Here is a 15,132-nt window from a genome sequence, read left to right on the forward strand (position 1 = left end):
AAAAAAAAAAAAAAAAAAAAAAAAAAAAAAAAAAAAAAAAAAAAGAAAGCACCTTGTTTGGCTGGGCGGGGTGGCTCACACTTGTAATCCCAACTCTTTGGGAGGCCAAGGTGGCTGGATCATGAGGTCAGGAGTTCAAGACCAGGCTGGCAAAGATGGTGAAACCCCATCTCTACTAAATACAAAAACTAGGCTGGGCACGGTGGCTCACGCCTGTAATCCCAACACTTTGGGAGGCCCAGGCGGGTGGATCATGATGTCAGGAGATTGAGACCATCCTGGCTAACATGGTGAAACCCCGTCTCTACTGAAAATACAAAACATTAGTTGGGTGTGGTGGCACACGCCTGTAGTCCCAGCTACTCGGGAGGCTGAGGCAGGACAATCGCTTGAACCCAGGAGGCGGAGGTTGCAGTGAGCCAAGACCGCGCCACTGCACTACAGCCTGGGCAACAGAGCGAGACTCTGTCTCAAACAAACAAACAAACGAAAAATACAAAAATTAGCTGAGCATGGTGGCAGGTGCCTGTAATCCCAGCTACTCAGGAGGCTGAGCCAGAGAATTGCTTGAATCTGGGAGGTGGAGGTTGCAGTGAGTGGAGATCATGCCACTGCACTCCAGGCTGGGTGACAGAGTGAGACTCCATCTCAAAAAAAAAAAAAAAAAAAGAAGAAGAAGCACCTGTTCGATCCTTTCATTTTACAGATGAGCACACTCAGATGTGACTTGTTGAAGGTCACAAAGCAAAGCAGTGACAGTCCTGTGACAAGAAAGTGCCTGACTCCCACCCCAGTGCTTTTAACATCCTGGCACCTGGCCAGGCTCCTCACTCATCTAAAGCAGTAATGCCTGGCTTCATCCCAGCAGGTGGGAGGGAAGAAGGGCAGCTCCATGGAGTGGCTGGAAGACCACTCAGTGGGCTGCCGTCTGGGAGTCAGTCTGGTCCAAACATGACCATCAGCATGGACTTCTGCCTTGAGGCAGGAAGAGGAGGCACCCGTTAATCACCTTACCCCATTTCTGTGGTACACATGGGGAAACAGAGGCTGCAGAGAAGCACAGCCAGCCAGCCAGAGTACAGCATCAAGACTCAGACCCCGGGTTTTCTGACTCTGTTTCTCTCCCAGCTTCGTCGGTCCAACTGCGCAAGCCCCTTGTATTTGTGTTTGGGGCCGTGAGGGTCTGCCTAGGGACACTGTGAACCTCCCAACTTTCCCCAATCCTTGACAATGACACAAAGATCTGCTCCCCTGTCCCCACCATGCATTGAAAAGGGCCTCCTGAAGCTGGGCTTACTCAACCCTCCCTTCCTCCCTCTCCTCTCAACTCCCTAAGATCAAACAGGCAAAACCCCAAAATATACACATTGCCAGATACACACACATACAGCCAGACACACCCCCCTCCACCTCTCACACTCAATACACACAAGGCCAGATAGACACGACACGAACCCCACCCCCAACACACACACATACACACACAATCACACCCAGACCAGAGCCAGGCCCATCCTCACTAGATGCAGGAGCCATCCACATCCACCCCCAACCTAGAAGCACACAGCCTAACATCCCTGCCTGGAACCAGACTCTGCAAACACACACTAACCTTTTGTACGCCCCTGATCCACCCAGGGTAAATTATAACGTAAGTCTTCCAGTAACAAAGGCAGTTCAGCTTCCAATGTCAGCTCTCGGGACCAGAGGCTGGAGGGCTGCAGTGGGCATCTGACCTGCACAAAGCTGTACCCTCTTCCTGTTCGGGCTCTCTCCATTCCCATGACAGCAGCTCCATCAACCAAGATCTCCCAGGCAAGGCCAGGGGCAGCAGAGTCCCCCTTCCTGCCCAACCCCCAAGACTTCAACTTGAACCCTACCCAGCTACACATGGTCTGGATCCTGGAGTCGGTTTCCTGCTTCATTCCAAAGACAGTTCTAAAGCCTCAATCCCCCAATCCCCAACCAGAGGAGCTGGTGGGAAAACCTTCCCACCAAAAAGCTGCAACAGAGCTGGCTTTATGCTCCAAGTAATAACACCTTGGACCAGAGTGGAGGGGGAGGGAGGAGAGAAATTAAAGAGTTTCAGGAACAGAAACTGCCAGAGGTCCCAGAGGAAAAGGCATCAGAACAGAGCGGGCAGGGGACAACCAGGAGACAGCCCTCCCCTCGACACAGAGAGCTCTGGGGAGCCTGAGGAAGCGTGGGGGACACTGAGGGACAAAGATCTCGGGAAGCGCTGGGTAACACTTCCACAATATTCATTGGCAAATTAACCCGCCTCCAGGTCGCCTCCTCCCACCTCAAGCCAACCGGAGCGATTACGGGCAGACGGGGCAGTGGGGGAGGGCGAGGGACATGCCTGGGCCCACCGTGGAGACAGGCAATGGGTGTCTGCTTGCCCGGGGGTCCCATGCCCTCAAAGCTAGCAGCAGGAGGGCGTGCGGAGGGTGCGGTGGCTGGGCGTCCCAGGGGAATGGGGGCCAGTTTAGCGGACCCCCCTGCTTCCGATGGCAATGGGAAATATTGCGATAAATTTCCCTCCATCCCCATTCTACCCGCTCCGCCCGGGCTTCCCCAGGAGCCCATGTCCAAGGATCAGGGACCCCAGTTACCGGGTAGCCGCTCCCACCTTCCCTAGAGCCAAACTTTCCGCGGGGCCCCGGGAGGGGTGTTCGGGAGGGAGGCTCTGCTGAGGTGGTTCAGGGAGGGGGCGGGGCGCCGGCGCCGGGACGGGGAGCGGGGACCGGCTGGGGGAGGTGCCCGAGAGGACCCGGGCCCTGGCGGGGAAGGGCGCCCTCCCCCGGCCTCGCGGCCGCCCCAAAGCACATCCCCTTCTGCCGGCCCCAAGTCCCTGAGCGTCCACGACGCCCCAGTGCCCATGGGAGAGGGACCCCTACCCAGACGGAAAAGGGGGCAGATAGGGCAGAGCAAGGGGCGGTTTTGGCTCGTGGGGAGCGGCGACCCAACCCAGTGCGCAGCCCGCAAGCCCTCCCGGCTGCCCCGGACCTTCCCCCTCGCTACCTCGGAACAGGGTCTTCCCGGGGGCTGCTGCACAAAGAGGTGGTGGTCGAGGGAGACGCCAAATCGTTAAGAGGGGGAGCCCGTTTCGGCCATCTTGGAAGAGAGGAAAGGGAAAAAGGGACAGAAAAAAGGGAGAAAGAAAGGCGGACGGGGCAAGCTGGGCTAGGGGCTGACGAAGAGCGGGGGGTGCCAGGGCAGGATCGGCTCAGAGCCTCCCCCTCCCACCGGGGCTTGCAAAGAACGGCCGGCCCCCCATCCCAATCCCCAGAGGGTTACAGGCCAGGAGAGGGAAAGGAAGGGGGAGTCTGCTCCACTTACCTGGGTTCGGGGTCCGGTGGGTCTCGGGGAGGGGGGGATGGGAGGGNAGGGAGAGAGGGGAGGGGAGGGGACCGAGGGGGGAGGGGAGGGACCGGAGTGTTGGGGGAGACAAAATGGCTTTTTTCCTCCAGACAAGAGTAGGTCCCGCCCACCACTCACCCACGTGACCTCATTCCTTCAGGATGCTGGCAGAGAGGGGAAGAGGAGGGGGAGGCTGGCGCGGCCGCTCCCCGCTACCGGGTGCCGGGCCCCCAGCCAGGACGAGACCCCTCCCTTCCCACACGGCGCCCCCGACCCCGGAGGATGGATTCTCTTCTGTTACCTTCCGCAGTCATTCCCCTTCCCTCAAAATATGGGTTCCCCCCACTGACCCTGTGATGCCCACCCCTAGCTGGGGCGCCTGGAAAATGGTGAAATGGGGACTGGACTGAAAGGTGGCCCGCGGTCCTCCACGTCCTGGCCTAGAGCAAAGGGCGCGGGGCTCCGGCGGAGGACGCGACGCTTCAGCCACGCGTCCGAGCGATTTTCATTCACTCCAAGTGACACTGCCTTAAAATTAATAACTGCATCTGGGAGGGCGAGCGTGTCCTCCCCGCTCCCTTTGCCCCCTCGGCGGCAAGGGCGCTGGCCCGGAAAAGCGGCACACTGGGATCCAGCCTGGGCGCCTGGCAGGGAGCAATCGCGAGAGGGGAGTGGAGGTGCGGGGTGAGGCCGGGTGAGGGGTCTCGCCCCCGGGGGCTCGGGTCGCTCTGGCGGAGGCTGCGCCCCCGGCGTGCTCGGGCAGAGAAGAATGGAGGCCTGCTGAGGACAGTAACTCAGGCTCCGGGCCTGGGACACAATCCGGCCGAAAGCGAGAGGCCACACTGGACTAGGAAACGAGGCGCCGGGCTGGAAGGTGGGCCCGCGCCTTTTCTCCTGCCTGGCGCCGATTCCCGCATTTTTCGCTCGCGCCCTGCGCTGCGCGCTGCCTGTGCGCCTCCCTCGGCGCGGGCGGGAGAGTCGGGCAAGCGCCAAGACGGCTGGGCTCGACTCCCACCGGCGCCCCGGCTCCACCTGGTGCTGGGGCTCCCGTCCTCAGTGGCTCCAGCCGGAGGGAGAGAACGAGGAGGGAGGCTTGGAAACGCCGGGAGGAGCGGTGAGGCCGGCGCCGGGGAAGCGAATCGATGCTGCGTTACTGGACGCCCGTGGGCCTCATGAGGACGGTCGATTCGCTCATTTGTTATTCACAATTTATTAGGGATGGCGGCCACGTCTGTCCCTCCAGAGAGCTTGATTATCCATCCGGCCAGTAGCGCCATTAAGCGCACTGACTGTGGGAGGCTCGAGTTAGAAATTGGGAAAGGAATCTTCGCCCAGTTTTGGAGCGCCTGCCTCTTCTTCCCTCGCTGCTCGCAGCCAAGGCAGCCCCGAAACTGGGGGCTCCGGCTGAATGCTTTCGTCCTCTGGCCGCCGAGTGACCCCAGCTTGAGCCTGCAGCCACAACAGCGGGACCGGGGCGGGGAGGAAGAGGAAGGGCGGAGAGACTTCCTTCCAGAGGGAGTGGTCCGAGAACCGGCGGGAGAAGGGCCAAGGGAAGATCCGGTCACCTGCTCCCAAGCCTGCAGGCGAAGAGGCGAGTTCACCGGCCCCGGAGGAAAGGGGACCCGCCCACTGTTCCCAGGGCAAATGTGTCGCCGGCATCCTGGACTCTGCCAGGGAAAACGCGCATCCACTCGCTCTGCCGGGAGGGGAGCGTGGCAGGGACTCCCAGGCAGCCGCCCCTCTCTGGCTACAAGACCCCAAACAAGAGAAACCCGTAACAGGGCCTTTGCTGAGATCTGGATCCCACCCACCAACCACACGGACACCTAGGGGCTGCTCTTCGGGGCATTATCAGCCAGTGGGAAGGAGGCTGACGTTCCTCTGCTGCCCATGAATCCCGGAGGGCTTCCCGAGGGGCCACCGGGGTCCATCCACTTATTCCTCCGTTGTTAAGCGCCAGACAGGAGAGAACCGCTAGAGAGGAGTGTGCTAAGACCCCATTACCCACTAAAACTCCATTTTCATCTTTTGCGTCCTGGATGACTAGTCCCCACATTCCTGGCCTTTCCGGTTTCTCAGGAGAACCTTCTGACCAACTCCTCCCACATCGGAAGAGTTTCCTAGTCTTTTGTTCTACTGCTAGCCGACAGAGAAGCACCTGTCATGTGCCAGTGTCAAATACTGCGCTAGAAACTGGGGACTCAAGGCACAGGAGCCTGGCGTTTGCGCGGGGTGCTCACAGGCCGGTGGGTGCAAACCCTGAGGAACACACAGCCTGTCCCTTTAGCGCCCACCGCTTCTGGTGTGGGCGCTAAGGGTGAGTGAGTACTCGGGTGGGCTTCCACAAGAGGTCTCCTTTGAGCCGAATCTGCAGAGACCAAGTGTCTATGAGAACTGCTTAAGAGTGCTTTGCACATTCTCCTCCACAAAGGTCGAGGCTCCCACCGCGCCCAGGAATGCGCCTCGGCAGACATTAGGCGCCCCTTGATTTTGTGTTTGCATCTCACGCGGTCCTCTAGCTGACAGGTGCATCAGAAGAGTCACAGTGTCTGTCACAGGCTAGAGGCTCGCAGAGGACAGGAACGCGGGAAATCTAGGCAATTATCTCCAGCATATACCAAAAGCTATTGCGAGGATCAGATCCCTTTAAAAATGGTGACGAGACAGGAGAGGGCGGCTCCTCTAATGCTTTCCGGAACGTCTTTACCTCTGTGTCCTTTATACCTTTTATCTCCCCCAAACAAAGTCCTTGGTCAGTTTCTGCTTCTCTTTCCACATCCTTCTCCCCCACTTCTCTGTGTAGTTCTAGGGGGAAAAAATGTGTTGTTTTCCTTTTTTTTCTGATGCTTCTCACTTTAAATGTGTCTATTGTCCCTCTCTCTGTCTTGGGGTCTTCCCCACTCACCCTGCCTAGTTCTCTGTCACGTCCCTTCTTTCCCTGTATCACAACAATGTTCTCCCTTTCTCACCTTTGTTTCTCTTCATACCTGTTTCTCTGTGTGTCTCTCTCTCATTCCCTTCCCTTCCAAATGTAGTATTTGGAGATTGTAATATCGATTGAGGCAGACAATAGAAAACTGTTGAACCTCCACTGTAAATTCATTCCTAATCCTACGAAAAAAATGCATCCTGAAACATGTTCCTTGCACAGTGAAACAAAAACCTCTGTCTTTAGGTTTCCTGCCATCCAGCTTGGAGGCGGGGTGGGGGGTGTGGAGGGAAGTGCTAGAGAAATTATCCCATTATTGACTGAGCAGCAAAGAATTTTCAAGAACAGTGATTCTCCTAGAAAAAGTATTGCTGCTGCCATTTCTTTCTTTCTTTTTCTTTTTTTGACGGAGTCTCGCTCTGTCCCCGGGCTGGAGTGGCAGTGGGCGGATGCCAGCTCACTGCAGCTTCCGCTCCGGGGTTCACGCATTCTCCTGCCCTCAGCCTCCGGAGTAGCTGGGACCTACAGGCCGCCCGCCACCTCGGCCGGCCCTAGTTTTTGTATTTTTTTAGTAGAGACGGGGGGTTTCACCATGTTACGCCAGGTCTCGATCTCCTGACCTCTGTGATCGCGCCCGTCTCGGCTCCCAAAGTGCGGGATTACAGGCCTTGAGCCACCGCGCCGGCTGCTGCTGCCCATTTCTATGCAAAATTTGGCTTTTGAGTAAAAGGCTTAGGTTTTTATCTTACGGGGGGCGGGGGGAACAAAACCCAAAAGACAAAAAAAAAACTACAGCGTCCCTGGGTGGGCTCGAACCACCAACCTTTCGGTTAACAGCCGAACGCGCTAACCGATTGCGCCACAGAGACCGCAACGATTGTTGGCGTGGTGGTGAGCCGAGTCAATGGGAGCGAGCCTGGACGGTGCAGACGCCGTAAGAGATGCCGCCATGGAGCGAAATAAGTGGAACCCGTGGGAGAAAGGGAAGGATCCTGATGGGCGAGGGGGGCGAAAGGGCTTGTGAGGAGAGGATGCGGGACGTGCACCCTCCTCCTCCATTGGCTCGGCGAGAGGTCGACTCTGGCTATCCTCAGGTTCTACCTCAAACGTGGAGAGGCCCGGAACATCCTTTTTTAGGGTGACCTGAGATTGAGGATACGTGAAGTCGGCGCGCAGGAAGTCCCCCAAATCAGAACAACTTTGGGCTTCCAAACTCCCCTTCGCAGCTGAACCCCTGTAGCCGCAGAATACCCACGACGCCTACTCGCGACGCCTTCCACTTCCCACCTGCATCATTAAATTTACATTTAATGGGCGCCTCCTATATACCAGGCACTGTTGTGGGCCAGTGAATATTCAGAGCCTAGGCAAGTGCCTGGTACACAGTAAACGTAAGGATTTCTGGAGTGAATAAATAAGCTAGCACGACTAATAGGACGAACTCATACATCACGGTGATAAGCGTCACGGTGCCCGTTCAGCTGGGGCGCAGCCCCCTAAACCCAGTTTCACCAGCCCACGTGCGCGCAGGCTCCGCCCCCAGTCCCGAGTCAGGTCCGCCGAGATCCCACTATGCACCGTATCGCAAGCCTCTTCCGCACCCACAGTGACTTTTCACTTCCGCTTTTCCCGCCTCCGTTTTGACTTTGCAACCAAACTACCTCTACTGGTGACCGACAGGGACGCGGGACCAATAGAAAGCCCAGATGTCCAGGAAGAGTCCGCCTATCAGCCAATGAAGAGACAACAGCGAGAGCGGTTGCGCAGTGAAGGCTAGACCCGGTTTACTGGAATTGCTCCGGCGATCGAGGGGTCCTAGTACACCGCAATCATGGTGAGATGGGGAGTTAAAGCAAAGGAGCACAGGGAAGGATTGAGAAGCGGAGGGGGTCGGGAGAGGCTTGGGGATGAAAAGGGCCAAGGGTCGATGGAAGGAAACGGTTTCAGTTCGAGGGGAACGGACCCCGGTGAGTACCAAGAGGGTGAGTGTGGCTCATCGCCGCCACACAGTGCTCATCCCAGCTGGAAAACCAGGGGTTCAGGCGCCTCCGGAATGGAGAACGGGCGTACAGGAGCCTCCGCATCAGGAGCTGGGTCGGGGGCTGTGGCAGCGTTTGACCCCCCGCGCTGACCCCTCCGCTCTGTCTGTCCTAGTCTATTATGTCCTATAACGGAGGTGCCGTCATGGCCATGAAGGGGAAGAACTGTGTGGCCATCGCTGCAGACAGGCGCTTCGGCATCCAGGCCCAGATGGTGACCACGGACTTCCAGAAGATCTTTCCCATGGGTGACCGGCTGTACATCGGTCTGGCCGGGCTCGCCACTGATGTCCAGACAGTGTAAGTTTCAAGGGTCCCTGCCCACACCCAGGTCTCTTCTTGGACCATCCTCCCCGTCGTCTTGACCGGCCAAGGTGTCAGTCATCTACCACACACCACCAGTGAGTTTGAGACTTTGCCGCACACCATAGCGATACAGAGATGTATCCTAACCAACTTTTACCAGCATTTCCACTGTGCCAGGCTCTGTGGAAAACACCTCAGATGCATGGACTTACTTAATCCTCTCCCTGAGGATTCCATGTTGCCATCCCATTTTGCAGATGAGGAAACTGAGGGTCTCAGAGATTGTCTTGCCCAAGAAGCAAAGTTAATGAGTGTCAGCCAAGATTCCCACGCGAGTCTCTCTAAGACCAAAGTCAGCGCTCAGTCCCTAAAGAGCGAGACTGTCTCCAGAAATGTGTCCCTCCCTTTCTTTTTTTTTTTTTTTTTTTTTTGAGACAGAGACTTGCACTGTCACCCAGGCTGGAGCTCAGTGGCGTGATCTTGGCTCACTGCAACCTCCACCTCCCAGGCTCAAGCGATTTTTGTGCCTCAGCCTCCTGAGTAGCTGGGACTACAGGCACGCACCACCATGCCTGGCTAATTTTTGTATTTTTAGTAGAGACAGGGTTTCACCATGTTGGCCAGGCTGGTATGGAACTCCTGACCTCAAGTGATCCACCTGCCTCAGCTTCCCAAAGTGCTGAGATTACAGGCATGAGCTACCGCACCTGGCCTGACTTTGATTTTGACACCAATTTTGAGGGGACAAGGCAAGCCCAATAGAAACATCTTGCAAACAGTTGGGGTTTTGATATTACATCTCAGGGTTGGGGAAGCATTGGCAATGTGCCAAATCTATGGGAGCAGATTCTGGAGAGACAAAGTCTGTAGAGAGGGAAATAACGAGTAGCAGTTTAAGAGCTGAACCTTACATTTAGCAGTGAGGTGACAAGAGAAACCAGAGAATAATAAGAGAGGAAAAGAATGGCGATAGGTTTTCAGGAGGGAATACGTGGTCACAGGGGGCAGGTGCTGCAGGGTACTGGTGGCCTGAGGAGCGGCAGGTCCTGGATTTGTTTCCTAGAAGGTGGAGAGACTAGCTCACAAGCGTGGGTGGATGCCTGTCAGAAAATATTCTCATTTCGGCCAGGCGCGATGGCTCACACCTGTAATACCAACACTTTGGGAGGTGGGCGGATATCTTGAGGTCAGGAGTTCCAGACCAGCCTGGCCAACATGGTGAAACCCTGTCTCTACTACAAATACAAAAATTAACTGGGCGTGGTGGTGATCACCTGTAATCCCAGCTCCTCGGGAGGCTGAGGCTGGAGAATTGCTTGAACCTGAGAGACGGAGGTTGCAGTGAGCTGAGATTGTGCCACTGCACTCTAGCCTGGGCAACAGAGTGAGATTCTGTCTCAAAATAAAAGAAGGAAATTCAAAAAGAAAATGTTCTCATTTATCTTAAAACTCCCTGAGTCTCAAGAACATAACACTTACTGAGATCTCACGGCCTTTTTTTCCTGTCCTGGTAGAGTCAGAGAATGACATCCTGGGGTTCCTGTCAGTGTGAAGTCTCCTGTAAGCCTTCCCCTCTCCAGTCACTGCTGTTCTCACACCATTTCCTTTTCTTCAGAGGGCTTTTCTCACTGCATTTGCTTGCTTGTGGGCAATAGCTGCTCATTTCACTAGGCCTCGGTTTCCCTACCTGGAAGATGAAGCTCAAGTCATTTCTAAGGCTCTTTGCTCTGGTGTCCTGAGACACTGCTTTGCCTCCAGCAGGTGTCGCATTGGTCTGCTCTATGCAGGGGCTTATCCTGGGGCTCTGAAATGGAACTGGCAAGCTGTGACCTTTCTTCCTTTTTACACCAGAGCTGCCAAGTGGCCTTTTTCTTTTTTGAGACGGGAGTCTCGCTCTGTCACCCAGGCTGGAGTGTAGTGGCACAATCTTAGCTCACTGTAAGCTCCTCCTCCCGGGTTCACACCATTCTGCCTCAGCCTCCCGCGTAACTGGGACTACAGGCGACCGCCATCACGACCAGCTACTTTTTTGTATTTTTAGTAGAGACGGGGTTTCACCGTGTTAGCCAGGATGGTCTCGATCTCCTGATCTCGTGATCCACCCGCCTCGGCCTCCCAAAGTGCTGGGATTACAGGCATGAACCACTGCGCCTGGCTGCCAAGTGGCCTTTTTCTAAGGCACCTTTCAGGTCTGTTAGCACATAGCACAGCAGTTGGTGCTGCTCTTTTTTTCTTTTTTTTTGGTCACCCAGACTGGTGACATAAACTTAACTCACTGCAACCTCTAACTCCAGGGCTCAAGTGATCCTTCCACCTCACCCTCCCAAGTGGCTGGGACTAAGGTGTGCGCCACCATGCCCAGCTAATTTTTGTATTTTTTGTAAGAGACAAGATTTCACTACGTTGCCCAGGCTTGGCTTGAACTCCTGAGCTCAAGCGATCTACCCACGTCAATCTCCCAAAGTGCTGGGATTACAGGTGTGACCCACTGCGCCCAGCCTAAAACTTTTTATATGGAATGCTTCACAAATCTGCATGTCATCCTTCTGCTAATCTTCTCTGTATTATTCCAGTTTTAATATATGTGCTTCCAGGCCGGGTGCAGTGGCTCGCGCCCGTAATCCCAGCACTTTGGGAGGCCGAGGCAGGCAGATCATGAGGTCAGGAGTTCGAGACCATCCTGGCTAACACAATAAAACCCCATTTCTACTAAAAGTGCAAAAAAAATACCGGGCTGTGGTGGCGCCTGTATCCCAGCACTTGGGAGGCTGAGCAAGGAGAATGGCGTGAACGTCGGGAGGCGGAGGTTGCAGTGAGCCCAGATCATGCCACGCACTCCAGCCTGGCAACGGAGCGAGACTCCATCTCAAAAAATAATAGGCCGGGCGCGGTGGCTCAAGCCTGTAATCCCAGCACTTTGGGAGGCCGAGACGGGCGGATCACGAGGTCAGGAGATTGAGACCATCCTGGCTAATATGGTGAAACCCTGTCTCTACTTGAAAATACAAAAAACTAGCCGGGCGACAAGGCGGGCGCCTGTAGTCCCAGCTACTCGGGAGGCTGAGGCAGGAGAATGGCGTAAACCCGGGAGGCGGAGCTTGCAGTGAGCTGAGATCCGGCCACTGCACTCCAGCCTGGGTGGCAGAGCAAGACTCCGTCTCAAAAAAAAGAAATATATATATATATGTGTGTGTGTGTGTGTGTGTGTGTGTGTGTGTGTATGTATATATGTGTATGTGTATATGTATATGTATATGTGCTGCCAAAGTGAGCACCAGTTGCTACTTCCTAACACATGTAAGACTGCAGTTTTCCCTGGGCAGGGACTGAGATGAGGTGTCTCCTTATGTTCCCCTGACCTCAACAGGGTAGACACTTGGGAATATTCAATAATGACTTATTAACTCACTTTTCTCCTACCTCAGTGCCCAGCGCCTCAAGTTCCGGCTGAACCTGTATGAGTTGAAGGAAGGCCGGCAGATCAAACCTTATACCCTCATGAGCATGGTGGCCAACCTCTTGTATGAGAAACGGTGAGTGCAAGTGTAGCTAGCACTGAGGGAATGCAGACAACCTTTGTAGTACGGAGTAGGTACTGAGGAAGGGGATTCTCCTTGTTTTTCCGTCTCTTATTTGCAGGATAATATCCTTATTTTATGGGTGTGTTTTCTTTGGGCCTGACAACCAAATAGGAAAGAAAATACTTACATTGGAAGAAGGCAAGGAATGCACATAGCAGATAAGTTTGCATCCAGGCAAAAGAATTAGCCCCACCAGACTGTTCTGGGGTCTCCCAGCAGGAGCCACCCTTACTCTAGAGCTATTCTGTCAGCACTGGCTTCTTGGGAATAGCAGGGAGCCTAGGAATGGGGCGTTCATTTTCGTCAGTTCTTTTTGAGGGCTTTACGGTGAGAAACAAGGGGCCTAACTGTAGAATTCAGTGCAGAAATCTGGGATGGAATTGAAAGGAGACCCTGTGGGTGCTTTCTACCTCTGGGCAAACCTGGGTGGCCAGAATACAAGTCGAGCTCTGTTTTTCTTTTTTTTTTTTTTTTGAGACGGAGTCTTGCTCTGTCGCCCAGGCTGGAGTGCAGTGGCACAATCTCGGCTCACTGCAACCTCCGCCTCCCAGGTTCAATCGATTCTTCTGCCTCAGCCTTCCACGTACCTGGGACTACAGGTCCACATCACCACACCCAGCCGATTTTTGTATTTTCAGTAGAGATGGGGTTTCACCATGTGGGTCAGGCTGGTTTCGAACTCCTGACCTCAGATGATCCACCTGCCTTGGCCTCCCAAAGTCCTGGGATTATAGGAGTGAACCACCACACCCAGCCCAAGCTCTTTTTTTTTTTCTTTTAACTTTTTATTTTGAAGTAATTTTGTAATTTGTAAAATACTCTTTAGCTTTCAAAACTGAAAGGACTTGTCATTTCTTTTTCTTTTTTTTTTTTTCGAGACAGAGTCTTGCTTTGTCACCCTGGTGCGCAGTCATGGTTCACTGCAATCTCCACCTCCTGGGTCCAAGTGATCTTCCTGCCTTAGCCTCCTGAATAGCTGGGATTACAGGCGTGTGCCATCACACCTGGCTTTTTTTTTTTTTTAGTAGAGGTTTCATCATGCTGGTCAGGCTGGTCTTGAACTCCCAAACTCAACTAATCTACCACCTCGGCCTCCCAAAGTGCTGGGATTACAAGTATGAGCCACCGCGCCCAGCAAAAAGTCTATTTATAAAGTTGTAGCAATTAACTCATACTTGGATATATATTAAATGGCTTGCTGGGCGTAGTGGCTCATGCCTGTAATCCCAGTACTTTGGGAGGCCAAGGAAGGTGGATCACTTGAGGTCAGGAGTTCGAGACCAGCCTGGTCAACATGGTGACACCTCATCTCTACTAAAAATACAAAAATTAGCTGGGTGTGGTGGTGCATGCCTGTAATCCCAGCCACACGGGAAGCTGAGGCATGAGAATTGAACCTGGGAGGTAGAGGTTGTAGTGAGCCAAGATCATGCCACTGCACTCCAGCCTTGGTGACAGAGTGAGACTTAGTCTCAAAAGAAATAAAAAATAGGCCGGGTGTGGTGGCTCATGCCTGTAATCCCAGCACTTTGGGAGACCGAGATGGGTGGATCACCTGAGGTCAGGAATTAAGAGTCCAGCCTGACCAGCATGGTGAAACCCTGTCTCTAATAAAAATACAAAAATTAGCTGGGCATGGTGGCAATGCGCCAGTAATTCCAGCTACTCAGGAAACTGAGGCAGGAGAACTGCTTGAACCTGGGAGGTAGAGATTGCGGTGAGCAACCTGCCTCAGGCTCCCGAGTAGCTGGGATTACAGCAGGTGCCTGCCACCGCGCCTGGCTAATTTTATTTTTAGTAGAGACGGGGTTTCATCATGTTGGCCAGGCTGGTCTCGAATTCATGACTTCATGATCCACCCACCTCCGCCTCCCAAAGTGCTGGGATTACAAGCATGAGCCACTGCGCCTAGCCAACGAAAAAAAAGTTAATAATATCCGGGATTATCTGGGTAAGAACCTTAAAACCAAATACTATAACACAGTTCAGGGCCTGTGTTTGAACTTTCTACTATGCTGATGCCAAGTTACCATCTGAAGTAACTTTGACTGCAGTGTTTCAGAGGTGTGTAGACGGTATCTCTGGGGTCCAGATTTTAAAAGGAGTCTGGACGTTGCTCAGGTTTGCAGATCAGTGCCTTAGCCTGTCCTGCCAGAAAAATCACTGATTTCAGATGGGCTCATAGAGGAAGCTCCCAGCAATAGTAGCTAAGAATCCAGAATTTTCGGGTAACCTAATGTATTTTATTCTTTTCAATAAGAGTAAGTCATTTATTTTATTATTTTTATTTTTTATTTTATTATTATTATTTTTTTGAGAGTCTCACTCTTTTGCCCAGACTGGAATGCAATGGTGCGATCATGGCTCACTGCAACCTTTGCCTCCTGGGCGCAAGCAATCCTCCTGCCTCAGCCTCCCGAGTAGCTGGGACCATAGGTGCATGCCACCACACCTGGCTAATTTTTAAATTTTTTTGTAGAGACAGGACTCACTTTGTTGTCCAGGTTGGTCTTGAATGCCTAGGCTTAAGCAATCCTCCAGCCTTGGCCGCCTCCCTAAGTGCTGAGATTACAAACATGAGCCATCATGCCTGGCCTAAAAAAGTTATTTTCATGGTGGCTCATGCCTGTAATCTCAAACTGTATGTATGTGTGTGTGTCTGTGTTTCTATTTAGAGCTGTAACTGAAGATCATGCCCTTAGAAATGACTGTGATCCAGGCTGGGTGCAGTGGCTCACGCCTGTAATCTCAGCACTTTGGGAGGCCGAGGCAGGTGGATCATGAGGCCAGGAGATCGAGACCATGCTGGCTAACACGGTGAAACCCCATCTCAACTAAAATACAAAAATTAGCTGGGCATGATGGCAAGTGCCTGTAATCCCAGCTACTTGGGAGGCTGAGGTGGGAGAACAGC

General features: G+C 53.7%; 2 protein-coding genes, 1 non-coding gene and 1 pseudogene across 9 annotated transcripts in view; 2 read left to right on the top strand and 2 right to left on the bottom strand.

The window, feature by feature from the left end:
* The window catches only part of PCGF2 (polycomb group ring finger 2), a 15,501-nt gene extending 12,095 nt beyond the window's left edge, over nucleotides 1–3,406 (bottom strand). For 3 of the 6 annotated variants that reach the window (XM_017878995.1, XM_017878997.1, XM_017878996.1), the window contains exon 1: nucleotides 3,025–3,325. The gene's annotated coding sequence lies outside the window, so the exon portion shown is untranslated. The other 3 variants (XM_017878993.1, XM_017878998.1, XM_017878994.1) reach the window with 3 other exon arrangements.
* Nucleotides 3,407–4,410: 1,004 nt separating this feature from the next.
* LOC108533954 (uncharacterized) lies at nucleotides 4,411–5,536 on the top strand (annotated as a pseudogene). The gene has a single exon (XR_001886856.1). The product of XR_001886856.1 is annotated as an uncharacterized LOC108533954 (transcript).
* A 1,551-nt stretch (nucleotides 5,537–7,087) lies between these two features.
* TRNAN-GUU (transfer RNA asparagine (anticodon GUU)) lies at nucleotides 7,088–7,161 on the bottom strand. Its single transcript has one exon. It is a non-coding gene; the product is annotated as a tRNA-Asn (tRNA).
* An 850-nt stretch (nucleotides 7,162–8,011) lies between these two features.
* PSMB3 (proteasome 20S subunit beta 3) overlaps nucleotides 8,012–15,132 on the top strand; it is an 11,856-nt gene continuing 4,735 nt past the window's right edge. Inside the window, exons 1-3 of the mRNA XM_017878999.1 lie at nucleotides 8,012–8,126; nucleotides 8,447–8,631; nucleotides 12,063–12,170. Coding sequence (XP_017734488.1) covers nucleotides 8,124–8,126; nucleotides 8,447–8,631; nucleotides 12,063–12,170 — 296 coding nt within the window. The 5' untranslated portion in view covers nucleotides 8,012–8,123. The remainder of the gene's footprint in view (nucleotides 8,127–8,446; nucleotides 8,632–12,062; nucleotides 12,171–15,132) is intronic.

Source organism: Rhinopithecus bieti, unplaced genomic scaffold, assembly GCF_001698545.2.
Source record: "Rhinopithecus bieti isolate Rb0 unplaced genomic scaffold, ASM169854v2 scaffold_10685, whole genome shotgun sequence".
NCBI lineage: Eukaryota > Metazoa > Chordata > Mammalia > Primates > Cercopithecidae > Rhinopithecus > Rhinopithecus bieti.